Source organism: Mustela nigripes, chromosome 15, assembly GCF_022355385.1.
Source record: "Mustela nigripes isolate SB6536 chromosome 15, MUSNIG.SB6536, whole genome shotgun sequence".
NCBI lineage: Eukaryota > Metazoa > Chordata > Mammalia > Carnivora > Mustelidae > Mustela > Mustela nigripes.
This window is the reverse complement of record NC_081571.1, coordinates 84,648,042-84,669,540: the sequence shown is the minus strand read 5'-3', so window position 1 is coordinate 84,669,540 and position 21,499 is coordinate 84,648,042. Positions and strand designations below refer to the sequence as shown.

The window sequence follows — 21,499 nt, the reverse complement described above, 5'->3', positions numbered from 1 at the left end:
CCCATTCGCCTTCACCCCCGTCAGGCTGGCACTGAGTAAAACCCCCGGTCAGGATGGGAGGGGCCAGAGAACGGGGTCCCAGGACCCATTGCCTCGCTTGGCGGCAAGGAGAGGGTCTTGCAAAGACCATAGGTGCCATGACCGTTGGTGTCAGAGCCGGCCCCTGAGGCAGAGCTCCTGGCCTCCCTGGGAATCAGGGGAGTGTCGTGGGAAGCAGCACTGTGCCCCCACGGGGTGGCCGGTCAGTGGCGAGGCAGGGACTTGGACTTGGACTAGGTCCCGGCCCTTCCTTCCCAAGGACGCGCCCACGAGCCCAGGCTACCCACTGCTGTCGTCGAAAACCTGTGTCTTACAGAACTGGGACCCTGAGCTTGACCTTGACCCCCAACCCCAACTCTGTGGATGCAGCATTTGTGACGAAGGCCACCACTCTCCGGGGGCCAACGCTGTGCCTGCCGCGAACACGGACACACAGCTCGGCCCCACCTGCGGCCACAGCACAACAGGCACAGCCGGGCGCTCCCATTGGCACGGGGGCTCCGACAAAATAGGGACATAGTGGCGGCAGGAGGGGTCACCACATGGGTCTCCCTGTGAAGGTGACGCCTGCGAGCAGGCCACCATTCGGACGCTGTGCCAGGGAGGCAGACCCAGCCCGGGGAGCCAGTGAGGGGGTCAGAGGGCCCCCCGGGCGCCTGGCGGGGAGCAGTAGCCCACACAGCCCATCCCATCCACACTGTGGTGGCCTCAGGCAATCCCAACGCTGATCCCTTGCACAGATGGGGAAACCGAGGCCCCAGGAGGCTAAGTGCATGACCAAGGGCAGATCTAGAATTCTTCCAAACCCTTCACCTGTCACTGTGGGGAGGGACCCTACAAGCCACTCCTTGGACCTCCTCCCCGCCCGGTGTGACTTAGCTCCTGTGCCATGGTGCCCACTGACCACGGGTTGGCCCACCTCGAGGGGACACTGCGGCCCGCAGCAAGCTGACCTCAGCAGATAGCAATGGCCTGGGATCAGGGTTTTTTTAAATGTCATTTAATTTAGCTCTTGCTAAGACAATTAAGAGGAAATCAGCCCTCTTCCAGTCTGAAGATAATCAGAGGACTGGACAAATCCATATTGACGTTAAGAAGATCACGTAGACACAGACTCAGCCAGCGGGGCTCTGAGTCCTGCCACACAGGCGCACCCTCCACGGCAGACCTGCTGGGACGTCCAGGGCAGCTGGGTGACGACCACAAGGACAGGAAGGCGACAGGCATGAGGGGCCGGGCCCTGCATCAGCAAAGACGTATTTGCCGCCAGCAATGCGGCTTCTGGGAGACTTGCGGGGAACGGGTCCTGGAGACAGATGCTCGGTCTGGAAAGTCACTGGAGGACAAACCACACAACAGGGAAGGTGCCCAGGGTTGGCCTCCGCGGTCCCAGATGTGCGGATTTCACTGCAAGTGGAAGACAGATCACCTTCGCTGACGGGCGCGCCACAGCGGAGCAAAGCACGAAAGAAGGGAGTTGGGGTCGCTGTGGGGGGCTCGTGGCAGTGTTGGGGTCCCAGGGAGTGGGTGCAGGGGGGCACTGGATCTGGGGGTTGGTCATGGGAGACACACAGGGTCCCGGGGGTGGTCGTGCAGGGCATGTGGGGACGCCGAAGGCCATGCAGGACGTCGCATCTCCCGCGGTCTTCTCTGCTGCCCACGCCCCGAGACCGGTGTCACAGCTTCCTTGCCTGCCACTTCTGTGTCTTCGTGTAGGACCGAAGTGGACACGGAGCTGGCGTGTGAGTAACGTTAAGAGTGGCACCGCTCAGGGCGCCGGCAGCTCGGTCGTTGAGCGTCGGCCTTCACTCGGGTTGTGATCTCGGGGTCCTGGGATCGAGCCCCACGTCAGGCTCCCTGCTGGGCAGGGAGCCTCTTCTCCCTCTGCCCCTCCCCTGCTTGCGCTCAGTCTCTCTCTCTGTCTCTGTCAAATAAGTAAATGAAATATTTAAAAACAAAAACAGAAAAGATGGGGAACCTCCATGCCCCCAGTGAGAGTTTCGACGCTTGAAGCCACTCACATGGCTGCTGGCACTGGGTGGGAGCGAGGTCGACGTGGCGCAGACGGTCGTGCCCCGCCGCGCTCCCTCGTCAAGGGCCAGGGTGCACACCCCGGGGGGACCGTGTCATCCCTCGGTCACGTGAGGACGTTCGACCCTCGGCGAGGAGGACCCCGTGCAGAAGGTCCGGCAGCAGGAGGGACGAGCCTGGGGTTCGATCGTGAAAGATGAGCCCCTCAGACGCGGGGGCCGGGGAGAGGTGCCCTGCTGGCGGCAGCCCCAGCGTGGGCTCGGGTTTGGGGGCGTCTGATGGACCTGTCCGCGGTCAGGGAAGCGCCGTGGGGGTGTCCCGGCCCCGAGGAAGGGTCCCCTTGGCGCTCTGGAACGTTAGGTATCTCCCTTCGCTGGCGAACGAGCCCCCGTGTTCCGTTAGTGACGATGGCACCGGCGAGGCTTTCTGAGCCTCTGATTTCATCAGTCCCTGTCGTGAGGGAAAACACACGGCGTGCGAAGGTGCCTGTACAGCGGCTGCAGCTGACGCACCCTCGACGCGCCCGCCGCGACCTCCCCCTGCGCGAGCACGGGTCCCAGTGCACCCCCGGAAACACCCGAGTCCCCCCACCCGAGCGGCTCTCCCGGAGCCACCGCGGCCCTCTGAGCCCGTGTCCCTTCAGACCGCGAGCATGCTGGGGGCAGCTCTCCCTGGCTGAGCCCGGGCCACGCGCACCCCTGCCACGCCCCCCACCCCCGTGGCCACAGCTTCTCCCCGATTAATCTCCATAATATCATTTCACAAATGAAGAAACAGGCCCCGAGAACTTAAATAATTTTTCCAAAGTCAAGAATCTGTTCAATGGCAGAAACCAGATCTGAGCCAGGTCAGCCGGATCTCAGCCTCCACGAGGGAAAGGGCGTATTGACCTGACTACAGACATTTAATTTAATCTTTCATTCCCACGACCAGCAAAGGTCTCTTGGGGTCCATCCGTGCATAAGACAGGAGGAGAGCCGCACAGAAGGGTCGTGCAGACCGGCGCGTTCCGAGCACGGTGGCCTCGCGGAGAAAGCAGGACTAGAGCAGGCTGTCCGCTCGATGGTCCGAGCGCTGGCCAGGTCGCCATGCTAACAGGGGTCCGTGGACGGGTCCAGCGAGGGACACCCCGGCGCCCCAGCGGCAGACCTACCCCGGCCCCCGCGGGAACCCAGACCCGGGACACCGAGCTTCCCGGGCAGGCCTGCATCCCGGACAGAGAGGAGGCCGGTGGTTCCAGGGGTCCACGTGGTGCCAGGAGGAGGTCGGCTGTGTCAGGCCTGAGGACCCAGCCAGGAAGGGGAGAGCTCCAGAGGCTCAGGGGTGAGGCCGTGCTGGAGGGCAGAAGGCCGTTGCCGCCACGATTCCGGACCACAGGACACCTCCCCTCCATCCCCTGACTTCCCAGCAGGGGCCTCGTCCTCGGGGCCCCGCGTGCACACACGCGCATGGACACACGCACACGTACATGTGCACACTCGCACACATGGGCACACGTGTGTACACACCGACGCGTGCGGATGGGGGACAGCGTGTGGCAGGGGGGCATCTGGTCACCCCCCTCGTGACTGTCCCCAAGACCCACCTCCTCCCTGCCGGGTGGGGGGAGGGCACTGGTGGGCTGTGTGGGTCCTGCTGGGGCCGGCTGACCCCCCCCCCACGCCTCTCTTACTGCCTGTCCGTTTCCTGCGGGAGCCCCTGACGGAGCAAAGATGGAAAAGGCCTGGGGGTCTCCGCCCGTCTCTCCTGCCACAGGCCCCTCCCTGAGGCCGCTGATCCTGACCAAAGAAGGAAGTAGAAGAAGAAAACCGAATTTCGTATCTTGAATTACAGTCTCAGTGAGTTAAAAATACATGAGCAGGCCACCCGAGGAGGAGAAGCCTGGGGGCCCCGCATGGCAGTGGAGCCCAGCTGGGCGGCCGGGGCACAGAACCCAGGCAACCAGCCTTCCAAAGGCACCAAGAACCAAAAGCTTTGCCTCTTTTGGACAAAAGCAGGGTGGGCAGCCCTGGGGCGCAGGGTGACCGCAGCACATGGTGGCTTTCCTGGGAAATCCGTTCACACGGGACAGTCGTGGGCTCAGAGCAGCATCCATCTCGAGGCAGGCACTCCGAGGGCACCTGCGGAGGGAAGCCAGCAGAAACGTGGCTTCCACACAGCAGTTAGCGCTGCTTCCTGCCAGGTCGGGGTGCGTGCTGGTCACATAATCCCCCCCTCGCTGGGCCCCCCGCCAGGCCGTCTTCTGCAGTAGGACTCGCTGGAGACCTCGCATGAGTCTGATTGGCAGGAGCAGACAGGCCGGCGGGCAGGGAGGACCTGAGGACGGGGTGGGGCATCCCCGGCTTAACTAGAGAAGAGACAGAAATTAGCCTGGAGCCGCCTTTCTCATCCACAGACGGTCTGTTTCCTCCCATTGGCTCTAGAACCACGGGCCTGGGCAGGGGGCCCGCGTGTGGACACAGCCTGGCTCTCATCTCCCGGGAGTGGAGTGCACACAGCAAAACCCGACTCCCTCCTGTAACCGAATGACCCTGAAACGAAGCTCGGGGAATGAATAATGTAGACCGGCAAGCCGAGCGCGGGTGTCAGTCCCTGTCTGTCCTCACGGGGGAGGTGGGACAGGACAGGAGACCTTCTCAGAGACATGAATTTTTTAAATTAAAAACACTCTCCGGGCTTTGCCAGGAGGGCCTGTGAGCGCGATCTCTCTAACGAGCCTGGGCAGGAAGGCTCCCTGCGTCCCCAGGAGCTCCCGTCTCATGGTCCCTGCGCTCACACACCGCCCACCCCAGAAGCCTGAGGCCCACCCACGAGTCCGGGGAGCAGGAACGGCCTTCCCGCCGCAGATTCGGCAAACACAGGCTCGCCCAGTGTCCCCTGTTTCGGGGAGACGACCTGCAAAGTGCACGTGCCCGCGGCAGTCTCCCGGCACAGCTGTGGCGCTCGGGGGAAGGACAGCGCACCCCCGGCTTCCCCAACCTGGAGGCCGCACCCAGGGAACCGCACGGCGAGCAGGGACCTGGCCTGGGCGTTGGAAGGCGGACAGCAGCACTCCACGCGGCTCCTCTCATCACACCGGGGTCACAGCCTGGCCCCCGACGGCCTCCGAGGTCCCCGCTGACCCTGGAGGAAGAACCCTGACCGTAGAAACACCTTTTCTCCATGTAACTGGGGGTGAGGTTCGGTTTTCACAAACCCAAAGCAAGCCCCTTGTCTGCGTCTTACGTGGTCTGGGGAGCGCCTGAGCCCACCTCAGGCTTGCGTTTAATTCCGCACTTTCAGGTTGAGGTCTGCCTTATGAGCCGCCTGCTGTCCGCTGGCCTGGCCTGGGCGCGGCCCCGCTCTCCCGGGCCAGGCAGCCCGAGCGAGCTCCCTGGCGGCGAGGAGGGAGCCCTGGAGGCTGGGGCGTCAGTGGGGCGCCCGGGATCGAGGGAGCTAATCTAGGGAGACCGCAAACAAGCGGCCGCCCGCTGGCCGTGAGGGGGGCCTGGGAAGCCCGGCACGGGTGTTGGCCGGACATGCGGGGCCACCAGCTGCCCGCAGACACTCTCGGCCGTGCTGGGTGGTCCCGGCATCCATGCCACGCGATGGCCGTTCCAGACGTCCGTCCGCGTCATGGTGTGCAAGGGACTGTCTGCTGCACTCTGGGCCTCCGGTGCCATGTTAGGAACACTGGGTCTCCCTGCAGGAAGGTATCTGTGCTGCTGTGCTCCAACACAGTGCCCACGGGGGCGGCCACCGGCTCTCTGCTCCTCTCACTGTCCACACCAGGGGGACACAGGGAGGAGGGGTGGGGAGGGTCTCATTTCCGCGGGGTGCGGGACTCAGAGCCTTGTCACGGACAAGGGAGGGTGGAGGTCCAGGGTCCACTCAGCCGTGCTGGTGCGCGGGGACAGGGCCGTGCATGTCCCTCGTGGGCCCGGCTCCCTCAGGGCCCTCTGGCTGGGGAGCCGCTCCCCCCGGGGCTGCTCTCCTTTGTGCCTATGGCGGCCTCGCCTGTGCCTGGCGTAGGTCCCGGGAGGCACGAGTGTCCTCCTCAGTCAGGCCCGGCCAGCCGCTTCCTTCTCCCCACACTCGGCCTTCCTAGGGGTGTCCTGCGCTGGTGCGGCCCCAGCTGCCCTCCCGGGCTGGGCGGAAGACAAGAGCCCATCATGCCCAGAACCAGAGCTGACGTCACACTTAGCTCTGGGGAGCTACGGGGGGAGTGGCTTGTGCTCCCAGCCCTCTGGGTGACAGCAGTCCCACTCCGAGCTGCCCTGCAAGGGCTTGGGCAGAGTGACTGTCAAGAAAGCCGTTGCCTGTGGGACCCACAGGAGTCAGGACAGCCGGACCTGCTGCTGTGAGCCCCCGTGAAACCCCAGCAACCCCTGTCCTCTGCACTGACTGATTCCCTGTTCATCCCGGGCTCCCAGGGTCCTGCCTGGGGTCAAGCAGAGGAAGGGTCGAACTGAGCTTACAACAGGGGCTGGGCCACCCACAGCCCCGGAGGAAGCCTCTGCGCACCCACGTGGACGGGCGCCTCAGCACCTGCCTTACACATGGGCATGGTGGGGCATGGGAGGGGCGTGCACCAGGTGACAGCAGAGCACGGAGAGAAGACAGCGTGGCCCCCGTGCTTCGCCGCAGCGTCTGCTACGACGCTCACACCTGCCCTTCCCGGCACATGCAGCGGCTCATCCTGCCCGTCAGCCAGCGGGTCTGTCAGCACCGGCCCACATGCCCTCTGGTCCACCTCTGTCCACGGCGGCCACAGGGCCACTCCATTAAGCAGTGTCTCCGCCAGCTGTGTGGAAAGGAAGGGAACCACACCTGCAAACACCTCTAACCTCCACGAGGAGCAGAATAAACCCCCTCGAGGCACAGTGGAGGGAGCCAGGTGGAGGTGTGCAGATCCAGGTGCCTTGGGATTCGAAGTCCGGGGAGGAGCGGCCCCGCAAGCACTTTGCTTACGTCCGACAGTCGCGAGAGACGAAAGCGGTTGTGCGCGTGCATCTGCGTGTGTGTGCCTGCGTGTGTGTCCACATGTGTGTGCGTGTCTGCAGGTGTGGACACGTGAGTGTGTGCACGTGTGTGCGCGTGTCTGCGGGTGTGGCCAGCATAGAATCATGTCTGCCTGTGCACATGTACGTGCACGTGTGTGCACAGGTGTGTGTGTGTGACTTTGAAGGAAAGAACACAAGCACCATTCATCATCCAGAATCTGTTTTATTTTTGCCTTTTTCTGCTTGAACAGAAACTGCAGTTTGTTTTTCACAAAAATTTCACAAAATTTCACGGAATTTTTTGTGATCCCAGTGTTTCCAGGGTCCATCTGCTGCCTGCTCCCCCCAGGGAGAAATCCCATGGGTGCTTTCCCCACCGTGGTGCATGTCGGGGAACCCCAGACACGTGGGGGTGATTGTTGCCGGGCTGTGGCCCGTGCCGTAGCTGTGCGAGAGGCCGAGGCCCCCCGAGGGGGAATGGAGGCCGGTTTGGAAGATCGTCGGAGGCTGTGGTATGCAGGACCGTAGGGGCAGTGATGGTCAGGGGATCCCCCCCTTAGGCCTGGCGTGGGCAGCCCCCGAGCCAGAGACAAGCCCGCAGGTGCCCAAAGGCCCTGACAGCCACCAAGGCTGAGCGTCCAGGCAGGCAGTGTGTCCCCTAGACCCAGCCCACAGCTGAGGAAAGGACCCTCATACGTGTGGGCCAGCCAGAGCCCTGGGACTGAAAGACACCCACAGCAGGGACCTCCTGAGCCAGTGACGGAAGTCCCGAGCACCAGCACCCCCACGGGACTGCCAGGAGCGCTCAGAGGAGGGGGGTCCCACAGGAGCGGCCGTGTCCACATGCCCTGGACGTCGCACAGCAGTGCCTGGAGCCTGCCATTAGAGTGTGCACACGGTCGCCTCCAGATGGGGGAGCCAGGGGTCGGGGTGCTGCAGCAAAGCCCCATTCCCGGCAGATGGAGAGACAGCTGAAGTCATGGCCACGCTCACCAGACCCGCTAGCTCAGTGCACTGACTAGCCCACCAGACCCGCCAGTCCAGTGCAGGGCCTAGCCGCTGACTGACCCGTGCGGGTGGCCCGGCAAACCACACCGGGTGACTGGAGTGTCAGGACAGCCCCCGCGGCACCCAGGACACACCGAGGACAGTACTTGTTGTTCCCCTGAAATTCAGCCCAGGCAGAGGGGGCCCCACCGGCCGCCGGTGCTACAGGGGGCCTGGCTCCAGGCCTCCTCCCACAAATGCAGAGAAGTGACCCGTCGGTCATCGCCCAGTGTGCTCTGTCCCGCTTTGGGGAGGGCACAGCAGTGTGTCCTGGGGCTGAGCTGCCTGCAGGGACATGCCGGGCACTTCTACTCACCTGCTAGAAAGCCCTGGATGCCCCTCCAGGCCCACCCGGAGCATTCTTTGCCTCTGGTGGGCCACGCGCACAGCCAGGGGACAAGGCTCTGGTCCAAGGGCATGCTCAGAGGCTCTGTGTGCATAACGTCTTCTCAAGAACTCACGTGATTTTTCTCCACCACCTACGGGCTTCTGTCCCCTGTGTGAGTGCAGGGGACATGGCACCTGCAGAGTCCTGCACCAGACCCAGCAGAGTTGTGGGCTGCAGAACCCCTGTTCCCTGAGGGTGGGGTGAGTGACCACATGTCAACATCTGCGGGCAACAGACAGCCCAGCCCTCGGGGTTGACAGCGTGAGGACGGGGACAGCCAGCACTCGGGGGGACAGCTGCTGGGAGGAGGCAGTCGGCCCAGCACTGGTGCTAATACGAGGAAAGACGCTGTCTTTTGGGCTCCCTCACGGGTCCTCACACCAGCCCCCCGAAAGCTAAACGCCAGGGTATCTTCTGACGCCCATGGGGGGCATCTGCCTGGACTAGCACGTGACACGGCCGGTGAGGTGCAGGGACTCTGATATTCTTCCCTAGGAGAGGAAGAGACCCTTCTGGAAGGTGCCCCAGTGCCCCAAACCACAGCTCCTCCCCAGGGGTGGGCCCCACCGAGGGAGTCCCAGCCCGATGCCAGCAAAGCCTGACCAGGAGCAAACGTGGTCTCTCGGAGGCCGCTGCCACCAAAACCACGTGCTTCCCGTTCAGATGCATAAAGGCTCCAGGGACACTGAGGTGGAGGTGAAGCAGGAGACATGGGAGCCGACAGGAACAGTGCCCGGGGCCACAGACAAAGGGAGGGCACGTCTGTGCTTCGGAGCGTTGGGGCCCAGCTGCAGGCGTGAGGATGGAGACAGCCGGTCCCCGGCCAGCCGCCAGTCTGCCCCGACTCCGCTGGGAGGCAGAGCCGGGTGGCAAGCAGGTGCGCGGGGAGGAGAGAAGATGCCCGCACACCTGTCTGCCCGGGGTGGGTGGCTTTGGGCCCGGGTGCCATCAGCTGGAGGTGTTCTCAGGGCGAAAAGAACCGGAGGCAGCTGCCGCGGTCGCTCTCAGTCCCCCAGCCCCAGCCCCTCCTCTCCTCTGGGACATGGGGGCCCCAGCCTGGGCAAGGCCACCCCTTGGAGCCTGTACCGTCCAGCACCTGGCTGAAGCCAGCGTCATCGTCACGCAGAGGGTAACCGGCTCTGGGGGACAGGAGCAGGCCCCCACCCGGGCCTCTCGCAGGCACTCGGGAGCCCATGGGCACAGTTTGCCAGCCCCTGAGCGAAGCCGGAGAAGGCCTCCCACTGAGGACTGGGCTCTGGGAAGATGCCGGTGAGGCGTCAGGAAACACGGGCCACGCGTCCTCCGCACGAGCTGCTCTCTGCCCAGCGGTGGGCCCGCGGCGGCTGGCGTGTCCATGGGAGTCCTTGGGATAGGCCTCGTGGTCTAGTCCGTCTGGGGACCACCGCGGAGTCTTACTGAGTGACATGGGCAGGGAGCGGACTCTTTACAGGCCGGACGTGTGTCCAAACCGAGCCTCTCTCCCGACGGTGCCGCGGGTGCCGGGCGGCTCACGCGGCTGTTCCCGCCCCTGCGGGCTACAGAGCTCCCTCTCCCTGCGCGTTTAGGAGACCAGACACATCCCTGACTTGGACGCCGAGGCCGCCCCCTCCGCAGTCACCCCCTTCATATCGTCAGGCATCTGCCCGTCCGAGCGCCACACGTTCAGCTCCGCAAACACGCCCGTTTCGATCATCTCCTCCTGCCAAGGGACGGGACAGCTGCCAGTCGCAAATTCCTGGAAGAACTCAGCATCGGCTTTGTCGAAGGCCACACCCTTGACCGTGGAGAAGGCGCCCACGTCCTGGATGTTCTTGGCATAGACTGTCCTGGAGTCCGGGACAAAGGGGGGTGTCAGCATCCCTGTGAGGAGAAAAAGCACACGACGTAGGACACGTAAGTGGGAAGGAGCAGCCGTGTGCTCAGTGAGCAGGGTCACCCTGCCCCAGGTGCCCCAGGGGCTCAGGAAAGCTGTCGGGAGCCTCGCAGCCCACTGAGCAAGACGCAAGGAACTTCGCGTCCAGGCAGGGGACGGAGGGCTCTGGCCCGTGCCCCACGCCAGCCTCCCCAGGGCCGGTGCCATGTGCAGGCGGGACGCCCCGCAGCCGGCAACCCAGGACTGCGCCCCCGTCTCCTTTCCAAAGCTGGCTTCTCCCCCAACCCGCACAGGCGCCGCGGTGCCCTAGTCACCAGACGCAGAACATCAGCCACGTGACCCTGGTGGCCCTCCTGCCCTTCCTTTCCGTGTGGCCCCCGGGCTAAGTACTCTGCCAGACCCATGCAGTGGCCCTGGGGACCCTCCAGCCTCTCCTGGCTCCCAGCTCCCCCAACCCCAGAAGAAGGAACTTCTCTCCTCAGGCCGTGGTGGGGAGGCCCGTGTTCACGTGGCCTCTGTGGGCTTTGGGGCGGGGCCTTGCCCGCACACGCACCTGCCATGGCCAACACCACACGGGCCGAATGGGCAAGTGTCTTCCGGACACGCAGCTGGAAGACTCCTGCACTGCCTTGGGTCAGGGGCTCCTTAAAAGTACGGGGCATAGAAAGCCACTGCCGCAGGTTTGGGCCCTCAGTTCAAAGGTCAGCAGCATGTTCCGCACGCACACCAACCAGCCTCCCCCAGCCCAAAAACCTGTGTGCTACCACCCAGCTTGGTGACAGGTGACAGGACATGGAGACGGGGGTTACTCAGGGGCAGGAGGGTGGCTGGGGGGAGCCCAGGAGGCGCCAAGCAAGGCCCCTTGGTGGGGCCCGGCCAGCAAGAACCTGATGGCGGACCCGCCCCACACGGCCCCCCGGGTCCAAAGGCGCACAGACACACCAGCCTCGAGCTGTCTCCAATTAATGTCCTTGAAGAGGGGCCTGGTGCGGAGCCCGTCACACGTCCCGTCTCTGAAACCCAGGCGCTTCTCGGGGTCCTTCTCCAGCAGTGCCTCACAGAAGTCCTTGCTGGCCTGGCTGAACGTGTCCGGGTACTTGACGGCCTCAGACAGGATCCTCTGCTTGAGCTCCTTGTTCTCCACCTGCACGGTAGGACACGACACGCCATGTCACAGGAGCCCACGGAGCCCACGGGGGGATGCGTCCAGCTCAGCCAGTGCACCTCCCGGGAAGACGCTGGGCGGAGGTGACTGAGGAGGTGACGGCGGAGGTGACGGTAGAGGTGACGGTGGAGGTGACGGCAGAGGTAACCAGTCACCTCCACCGTCACCTCCACCATCATCCCCACCGACACCGACACCGACACCTCCACCTGGTGTCTGATTCTGAGCGCTTTTCCGGAGAACCCCGTTGCCAGTGTCGGGCCTGCACAGTCAGCAGGGAGCCCCACAAGGAGCCCCCAGGTGCCCTGTGCCCTCTGAACCCCGGGTCCACCCCCGCTCGGGCAGACCCCGGCCATGGGTTCTCACCACACAGAGATTCGCCTTTCCTAAGATCGCAAAGCTGCGGGCTCTCGCGAGTGCCTCTCGGGTGGGACACACACCCCCGCAGGCTGGGCCGGAGACCAGGGGCCACGGTGGCCCCGAGCCCCGTTCACCCGAGCCCATCGTGCTCACCACACACAGGAGACCGGGCTTCCGGTCGGGGCCCAGGCACCCCACTCTGCGCTTCTCCCTGCGGAAGGCGGCGGCCACCCTGCCTCGAGTGAGTCCGTGGGCCATCGGTCCGACAGCCTGGGCTCAGCTCATGTCTCTTGGTCACATTCTGGTGATTCTCAGACTATGTCACTGTCATTGTTGTTCTACTTGTCCTGGTGAGCTGGGAGAAGCGCTCACGAGTCGTGAAGCCCGCAGGGCGGTCAGCTGTGAGCGCCGGCCCCAGAGGCCCGCGGATGGCTCCTGGGACCGAGCGCCGCGGCTCGCTCAGAACTCCGGCCTGCGGTGACCTGACCGAGGTCTGCGCCAGGAACCAGGAGGCTCACCTGACTCGCTTTACCGCAGCCTCGGCTCTGTTACGGGCCCTGAGCTGGCCCCGAGAGGTCTGAGGTGAGCCGGCACCTGTGGTTCTGGGGCCGCAGCTGGAGCACCCCCGGACTCCAGGGCAGACGGGGCAGGGGGAGGGCGTGGGGGCCCTGGGTCGGGCACAGTGAGGTGGGGCCGCTCTTCAGAAAGGCTGCCGGGCCAGACGGAGAGCTCGCCGGTCCGCCGTGGAAGCACGAGTGGGGCACCTGTGGCCCTGTCTCCCCGCCCCGGGACTGGCTTGGGCTGGGGGAGCTGAGGGCTGCTTATGGGGTTGGGGGGTGGGGAAGTCCGGGCCCGGCGGGTCCTAAAACGCTTGTCAGCGTGGGGCTCCACAAGATGAGGTCACCACGTCCCCTCTCCTGCCCGGGAAGGATGTACCATGAGAGGCCCCTTGTGTTCATGGTCTGAACAGCGGCTCCCCCAAGGAGGGGGTCACAGGGCGGCTGCGGGACCTGTCGCGTGACCTCCTACCTTCTCTCCACGGGCGCGGAAGGGCCCTCTGGCTGCGATCATCTCATACAGCGTGACGCCCAGGGCGAAGTAGTCCACGGAGAAGTCGTACTCCTCGCCCCGCAAGAGCTCAGGGGCCATGAACCCTGCGGGCAGAAGCGGGCGCAGACTCCGGCACGGGCCCCAGCACGGAGCACGCACTCGGCCCGGGCAGGCACGTCCCAGACAGGGCTCCCTGCGCGCCCGCGGGTGGGGTCCTCGCCCCGACCCCTCTGCAGCGGGGCTGCCCTGGGCGCTGCACACTGGGGAGCCCTTCCCTGCCCACAGCGATACTTGGAACGCCCCCAGTCGTGGCAGCCGGAAATGCCTACAGACGCTGCGGAGTGTTGCCTCCGGACAACACTGCCCCCCCCCCCCCGTCCAGCCGCTGCTTCTCGTGAGCTTGAAGCCCCGCCTCCCCGTGGCACGTCCTGCAGCCGGAGCCGTGGCCCTAGCTGGCCATGTAGGCGCAAGTGTGACCCGTGGCGTCGTGGTCAGGCGCTACCAGCTCCTTCCCGAAAGGGCACAGAAGGGCCGATTTAAGCCAACACAACCCAGAGAGCAACCGGACACGCACCGTTGCTGGCCGGCACCACACGAGGGAGCTGGGGCCACGCGAGGAGCCCACATCCCCAAAGCACGTCCTGGGCTTTCTCGAACCCTCATGTCGGGGAGCCAGCCAGCACGGGGCAAGGGCGCACAGGCCGGTCTCTGGGGCCCACGGTCCACTCCCCTGGGACCAGAGCTGGCAGGTGCTGTGGGCAGGGCACAGGCAGCTCCTGGGCCTGCTGGCTTCAGACGTTCCCAGGGAAGCAAAGCTAACAAGCCTGTTGATTTCTGGGGCCTCCCGGCCCTCAGCGGATGGTCTCAGAGCCAGGCTCCAAGAGCGGATGTGCTCAGTGCAGCAGCCAGGCCGATGGGGACACAGACTCGCTCCTGCCCGCAGAGGCTGCCAGCGCACAATTCCACAGACCCGCCTGGCCCCGGCAAGCTTCACCCTTCATAGGTCCCACTTTCCGGGAACTGCACTGTTGCTCAGATGTGGGGAGAAGGACGCGTCTAACAGGCCACCACTTTGAGACAGAAATGGGGTCTGGGGTGACAGCCCAGCAGGCCTCAGCGAGGGGGTCAGTTTCTACAGCAAACATCCGGGGGGGGTCCCTGCTCTGCCCCCAACCCCAGCAAAGTGACACATGGCACCTGGGACAAAGTGAGCACCAGGAAATGCCAGTCGCCGAAAGGGCAGGGGAGTGACGGAGCATGTGTGAGCCGGTCCCCTGCGTCCCCTGCTCAGAGGAAGGCCGGGCAGCAGCGAAGCCTGGGACGCCCTCTGGCGGCCAGCAGGGCCCTCACACCCGCCGTGGACGGCCAGAGTCCGGCCTGTGGAGCCGCGCTCTCTACGCTTTCTCGTGATCTGAATCCCCTAAAACACGGCAGGAGCCCACTGCCATGGTCCACTCAGCGCTGGAGCGCTACAGATTCTGGAAAAGTCGACTTCGGAGGGGCCCTCCCTAACTGAGGCCACGGGGGGGGACAGAGCTGCCCCGGCAGCAGGGACAAACCATAAGGGCTCAGAGCCCAGGACAGGAGAATCTGGGGACACAAAACAAGGTCCAAGTAGCCCCAAATCCTAGTGCCAACAGTCCCTCCTCAAAGCCAGGTCAACCCAGGGACGGGCTGGCTGGGAGCCCCGCCTCCCGGAACACGGTGGCACAGGGGACAGACCCCCAGGTGCCCGCCGGCGGGAGGCGGCGCCCAGCTCCCCAGCAGTCTGGGCTGCCCGCTCCGCCCGCCCCAACACTGGGGGGCCCCTCTGTTGTCTGCGGGCCCTGCTTCCCTCCCCCCAGGGCAGAATGTGTTGTGTAGGAGCACACAGTACACACACAGACAGACACACCTGTGCACACACACACGCACACATCCTGGACGTGGGCAGCCCCCTCCCCTGCAGAGCCAACCCCGGCCACACGGCAGTGGGTGCTGGCCACCCATCAGGGCTCTCCCGGTCTGCGCGCATTGGGGGGCACAGCGGGTGATCCAACCCATGGGGCCAAGCAGGTTGGACATATGCACTCTGCCGATGTCTGGGGCACGGCGGGTGATCCGCGGCAGATGCCCCGGGCTCCAACCCAGGGGGCCGGGCAGGTTGGACACATCCACTCTGCCGATGTCCAGGAGGCCACTGGAGGCAGAAGCCCCCTCACGGAGCGCGTGGCCCTCCGGAACCAACAGGTGGGGGACCCCTGCAGCGGGGTCCGGGCACACCCACCGGCCCCACTCAGTGATTCCACGGTCTGCTGTGAGGGTGCACGGCCTCGCTCCCTGCCCCCCGCAGAAGAGGCTGCCCCCCCACCCTCTCAGGGGCTCACCTGGGGTGCCTGCGTAGCCCTTGGTCTTGGTCTGCCCGTCCTTCAGCTCCACAGCCAGCCCAAGGTCAGAAATGCGGATATTGCCTGAAAGCAAACACAGGCCGAGGTCGCCCGCGGGCCCACGGAACAAAGGCACCTGATGTCCCTGCACCAGCCAAGGGCAGCCGCCGCACACACACACACGCCCGTGAGCGCCCACGCGCAGCACACGCCCTCCCCAGGGCCCGAGGCCTCTGCTGCCCCAGCAGACTGCAGAGGGACGGAGGGGCCCCAGTAGCGCCCGAAACCACCTCCAGAACACCCCACGTCTGCACGACTTGTGACACAAAGCAGGGGGCGTAAGGGACGTAAAGGGACCCAGATCTGCGCGTTTCCTGCCGACAAGAAGCCTTCGAGGGCAGAGCGTAGCCGGTGTGTCCTCGCGCCGAACCCAGATCTGCGCGTTTCCTGCCGACAAGAAGCCTTCGAGGGCAGAGCGTAGCCGGTGTGTCCTCGCGCCGAAGCAGGAGACCCTGGCACGGGCAGGCCTGGGCAGGGAGGAGGGAGAGGGGACGGGAGAGGCGGGGGAGGGAACCCAGGGGCCCCTCACCGTCATCGTCCAGAAGCACGTTCTCCGGCTTGAGGTCTCGGTACACGATGCCTCTCTGGTGTAGATGCTCCAGGCCGCTGATGATCTGGGCCGTGTAGAAGACCGCGCGTGGCTCCTGGAAGCCAGGGTTCTCCTCGTTCACGTTGTAGATGTGGTACCTGGGGTCAGACCACACAGGGCCCATGCTTCCCTCGCACAGTGGACGGGGCATCCACAGTGGCCACGGGGAAAAAAATCTCAGGGAACAGTGAGAGCCTCAGAGCCCCTGCTGGGTGTCTGGTCGTTGTGGGGTCTCAGCACCAGCCTGAAGGACCCGTGGCAGTCTGAGAGGCCCTGGTGGCCTGTCGTGCCCTCACAGGTCCCCCACCACAACCAGCAGGACAGGAGCCGAGGCAAGAGCGCACCAGTCTCCCCACCGCCCCCACACTCGCCCGCACCAGCTGGCAAGTGGACCCTGAAGCCGTTTCGCCACCGCCGGCCCGAGGACGGGGAGCGTGGTGGAGCCGGCCCAGGCAAGTGCCCCGAGTCACCGCAACCATTAGCAGTCATTGCAGTGTCCGTGGAAGCATGCCGGCCAGCTCCCCGGGCCCGAGCACACGCATCTGGGGCGGCTCTGGGCAGGGCTCCGGGGTGGGCCTGCTGGGGTTTTCCCGCCAGCGTCACTCCGCCCCAGACTGCGTGCCGCTTCTCCACTCTCACATTCCACAGAAAAGCAGACCTAACGAATAAGGGAGCAAAGTGTTAGCAGCGGAGAGCGGCCGGCAAGAGGCAGGCCAAGGAGCAAGACAAAAGGCCTCGAGTCAGTCGACAAGGCCGACGGTGCCGCGACAGGGCGACGCTGCGGTGCGTGCCGTGCCGTGTGCTGGCCTAGCCTGGTGTGCGGGAGCAGGAGGGAGCACGGGGGACACAGGGAGCTCTGCTCTGGCACAGCACAACACCGTGTGACACAGCGGGCGGGAGGGGAGACGGTGGAGAGCGTCACACGGGACAGTGGGGGACAGTGTGGTGTTACACAGTGTGCTGCGTCGCGTGGTGTTGTGCGGGGCAGCAGGGGACGCACCGGACGGTGCAGCGCAGAACATGGTGGCAGCTGTAGGACGGTGTGAGACGGCGGAACGCGCGTGGACAGCACGGGGCGGCGTGGTGTAGTGCAGTGGGGCGTGATGTGCTGTGGCATAGTACAGTGTGGTAGCGTGTAGCATAGTGTAGGATGGGCTAGCATAGGTAGCATGGTGTAGCAGGCTGTAGCACGGCGTAAGATAACGGAGTAGTGGAGTGTGGTGTATGTGGTATGGCCTCGTATAGTGTAGAATAGGGTAGTATGGGGCAGTATAGTGTAGCTCGGTGTCGTATGGTGTGGTATGGTGTGGTATGGTGTGGTATGGTCTGTACAGCATAGGATGGTGTAGTATAGGTAGCACGGAGCAGCAGAGCGTAGCACGGTGTAAGGTGTGGAGCGTAGTGGAGTACAGCGTAGTGTGGTGTAGTGTGGTCCCGTACAGTGTAGCAGAGCGTAGCGGAGCAGCGCGTGGTTAGCACCGTGCAGCACAGGGCAGCGTCGTGTGTGGCAGTGCGCTACAGTGTAAGGCCGTGTACTAGCACGCTGTCCAGCACAGGGTCACGATCACGTGTTCCGTATGTCATGTTGTGTACATTTGCTAGTCTCTCTCCTCTTCCTCAGGGCCTCACGAGGGTCCCGCAAACACCACGGGCCCTGCGGAGGCGCGGAGTCCGGGTGCAGAGCGGAACCAGAGAAGTGGTGGCGAACCGACAGCAGTGGCCCCATCCGTGTGGCTGGGAGGCTCTTTCGGGGGTCATGCATGGGTTAAGGCCCGGTGCCCCGAGAGCACCGCATCACTCATTACCCCCGTCTCACACCAGCACACGGAGGCAAGAGCGCTCCGACTGCCCAGGGTTCCCCACCGAGAACCAGTGGTCTGACTTCCCCCAGGAGCCCCAGGCCGGGCCCTCAGACCTCTGGCCGACCCAGGCACCGGATCCACCGACAGCAAGCCATGTTCCCGAAGCCGGCCACGTCGTGTTTCCAGCTCAACCATTGCCCCCAAGAGCAATCGTAGAGTGATGCCTCCAGCCTGTCCCCACACACACTTCCTCCACTGTCCACCCCACAAGCACACGCCCGGGCCCCTCACGCTCCTGCTACCTCCACCCCTGCACACTCACACAACCCCGGCCCCAGGAACCCGAGGTCCCCCGGCGGCTGGAGAGCCACTCACCACCTCCCCACTGGCTCACATTTCCTGTAAGACTAAGGACACACCTCCTCGAGTGTCACCAGCCCAGGGACAGAGGAGCGGGTTGGTGGGGGCCCAGGGCTTCTCCTCACCGTGCTCCGCGAGCATGGGGGCCCCAGACCCCTCTTCGTGCTCGGCTGCTTGAGCCCCAGCCCCGGGTGCCCGGTTTACCTTATGTCACCTCCGTTCATGAGCGTCATCACCAGACAGAGGTCAGTTTTGGTTTCAAACGCATAGGCCAGAGAGACTATAAACCTGCTGTGAACCTTTGCTAGAATCGTCTTCTCGACCATAGCACCCTGAAAAGCAAGACGTCAAATCAGTGCCCAGGTTTAAGTGGGGAAGTGCTGCCACTGAATAGTAAGTCCCACGTCCCAGGAAGCAGAAACAGGGTCACGAAGGTGCTCGAAGCAGCTCGCATAACGCAGCCGCAAACAACGTACAGACGTGCCCTCCCCAGAGACCAAATCAGTCGTGCAAATGTCTGTGCGTGCTGAGGACTCCGGGCTCCCCGGAGCCCCCGGCAAGGAGACAGGAGGCAGAGCAGCAGCCCTAACAGCACCGGGAGAGGAGCCAGCGCCCCTGTTCTGAGCGGCCCTCCCTGTGGTCCTTCCTTACCCCGGACCGACTCACGCATGGCAACCCCAGACCCGTTCTCCTCTCCCGGGCCCTGGACAGCGGACAGCCGGGACCCACCGGCATCTGTTCATTTTCCATCCATCTATCACATTTTTAAAGTTGTGTTTGGGTAAGGAAGGTAGAGCTCCTTTGTGAAGGAGAAACTCTTTTGTTCCGGAAGGCCCCCACATCCACACTGCCTGAGTACTAAGTTCAGTGAGGACACTGGCCTCAGGACAGAGGACACCGTGGACAGTGGGTTAGGATGACACGTCACCCTGCCTGCTTGCCCCCGCAGCCCCAAGGAACAGCACTATTGAGAAACCCTGGGGTGGGTACCCTGGGTGGCTGCTGTTTACCCCAAAAGCTGCATGTGTGCTTGTGGAGGGAAAGGACAGGAACCACACAGGACGGGAGAGGCGCTCCTGTGACATCGCGGCTTCGCCACCCTCCCTAAAGGGTGTCTCGCCCTTCTCGGGGAGAGCAGACCCCACGCAGCCGCCTGTCGTGCCTTGGGTCACCCCGGCCCAGAGAAGACGTGCGGAGGCTGTCAGGCTGGCTAGACTCCCAGGGAGCCCCCACCAAGCACAAGCCAGCACCGAGAGCCCCGAAAGCTGGGGTGGAGAACCAGCAGCTCCCCCAACACCCGCTCCCCTATGTCATGGTAGTGGCGGAGACACGGGCAGGCTGGTGGGAGAGGCTTGAGGGCTCCGCCGGCTGAGCGTCCGAGGCTTGGTTTTGGCTCAGGGCATGATTCCAGGTGCTCAGGCGCTCAGGCGAGGAGCCTGCTTCTCCCTCTGCCCCGCGCCCCGACTCATGCGCTCTCCCTCTGTCCGTCTCTCAAATGAATAAAGTCTTTCAAAATAAATAAGTAAACAAAATTAAGCTCAAAACAAAGGAGACAGCTCACAGGACAGGCAGACCCGCGCACCCCATCGAACGCAGAGGCTGCCTCCAAGAGGGGTCACGGCAAACCCCGCGTGGGGGCAGAGCCGGGCCGGGGCAGCAGAGCTGCGGACGGGCCCCTCTGTGCCCCATGGGCCAGATCATCGGCTCAGGACGCGGAGGCTGCCCAGCAGGAGGGACCCGGCATCCCCAGGGCAGAGGAGGCAGTCCACGAAGGGTGCCGTGCAGGGCGGGACGCGGCCCCTGAGGGCCCTCCCACCCCTGTGAGCGGCCAGCGGCCCACCTGGTAGCCCTTCCTTTTCTTGAGTCTCTTCTTGTTGAGCTTCTTACAGGCGTACAGCTTGCCCGTGGCCTTCATCTGGCAGGCGGACACCTCCCCGAAGCCCCCTTTCCCCAGGACCCTGAAGTCCAGGAACCAGTCCTCGCCCACGGGCTGGGCCTCTAGCCACTTCCACTGCAGGAACCTCTGGAAGTGGAGGCTGTCCAGGTACTCCTGGAAGGGCGTCTGGCTCAGGTACGCCAGGGTGGCCCGCAGCAGCGTCTGGAAGGGCGCGTCCCCGCCCGCCACGGGCCCCTCCCGGGCCTTCGCCACCACGCCCTCGTCCAGGAAGCTGCAGAAGAGCTTGGCCTGGGGGTCCAGGTACTCGGCCAGGATGGCCCGGGCCTTCTGAGGCCGGAGGTCGTCATCGGCCGTGTCGTAGTCCTCGATGTCCTTCCAGAGCTCCAGAGCCGGAACGTGCCTCTCGTCGGCCCCCAGGAACTGCTGGAAGAGCCGCTTGCCGACGGGCTGCTCTGAGCACAAGCTCGGGAAAGCCAGGTCCAGGCTCTCCCGGAGGCCCTCGCACTTGGACAGTGGGGGCAGCTTGAGCTTGGCCAGGTACTTCCTGTCCCGAGAGGACGGGCCGCCGGTCCCGTCGAAGCTGCCGCGGGCGGCGATGAAGGCCGAGTTGGCCACCACCGTCTCCAGGGAACCGAAATCCATCCCGGTGCTGGCCGCCTGCTGCGAGGGGCCGGACCCCCCACCCCAGGCCCGTGCCCTCTGCCCTCCCTAGACAGCAGGCGCCCCAGCAGGTGCAAGGGTGACTAGCGGCCGTGCAGGGAGCCCGGGAACCCAGCTGACACAGCTCTGGCCAAATCCTGGCCCAGGGTCACAGAGCAGGTGCCAGAAAAAGACAATCCCCTAAGCTGCTTCCAGGAGGATTAGGCGGCCCCTCCCCGCCCCCACCCGGCCAGGAAGGACAAAGGGCAGACCCCGAAGCATCTGCTGAAGCTGCCCCGTGGCCCCCAGCCCAGGAGCGGGAGGTCAGACAGAAGGCAAAGGGGTCCTGAGAAACCCCAGATGGCTGGGGCTTTCCCACTGTTTCATTTTTGTCTTAAAAAATAGCAAGTGGGAGGGAAAAGAGCTGGGAACAGGAAGTCAGAGAAACAATTTGCAGGGAATAGCTTCCCAGGGTGTCCAAGGGTGAAACCATGGCCAGGGCACTGATTCGTACGTGGGGACCCAGACTGACACTGACGGTGGCCTGCTCCAGGTCACCTGTCTGCACCGGGAACCTAAGGTAACCCGGCACCTGCTGAGGGATCAGCCCCGCACCCCCCCACCTCCACCCCCAGGGCTGAGCTCGCAAAGCAGAGACGCCTGGAGAAGCTTCCGGTGAAGTTAGGGCTGAAGCAGGAGACCCTCAGCTACATGCAGGGCTGAGGCCTTGAACTGAGAGGAACAGGAGGGAGAGCAGAGTGAAGAGGCCTGGGACACAGCTGGGGGCACACACCTGGGGGGACACAGCTGGGGGCACACACATGGGAGACACATATATGCGACAGGGCCCC

The 21,499-nt window shown here is 64.4% G+C and overlaps 1 protein-coding gene across 1 annotated transcript; it reads right to left on the bottom strand.

The window, feature by feature from the left end:
• Positions 1-7,269: 7,269 nt before the first annotated feature.
• Positions 7,270-20,725, bottom strand: GRK1 (G protein-coupled receptor kinase 1). Its single transcript, XM_059378061.1, has 7 exons — positions 19,953-20,725; positions 18,317-18,444; positions 15,891-16,048; positions 15,302-15,385; positions 12,915-13,039; positions 11,303-11,504; positions 7,270-10,347 (listed from the first exon to the last, which is right to left on the bottom strand). Exons 1-7 carry the CDS (start codon positions 20,649-20,651, stop codon positions 10,049-10,051), a joined length of 1,695 nt encoding a protein of 564 aa, XP_059234044.1. The 5' UTR covers positions 20,652-20,725; the 3' UTR covers positions 7,270-10,048.
• Between the last annotated feature and the right edge of the window lie 774 nt (positions 20,726-21,499).

Excerpts from the sequence above, each read along its gene's own strand:
- GRK1 (XM_059378061.1), bottom strand. The coding sequence starts at position 20,651 with ATGGATTTCGGTTCCCTGGAGACGGTGGTGGCCAACTCGGCCTTCATC. Across the intron at positions 15,386-15,890 it reads CGTGCTTCTGGACGATGACG|GCAATATCCGCATTTCTGAC; the intron begins GTGAGGGGCCCC and ends GTTTGCTTTCAG. Across the intron at positions 11,505-12,914 it reads TCCGCGCCCGTGGAGAGAAG|GTGGAGAACAAGGAGCTCAA; the intron begins GTAGGAGGTCAC and ends CCTACCGTGCAG.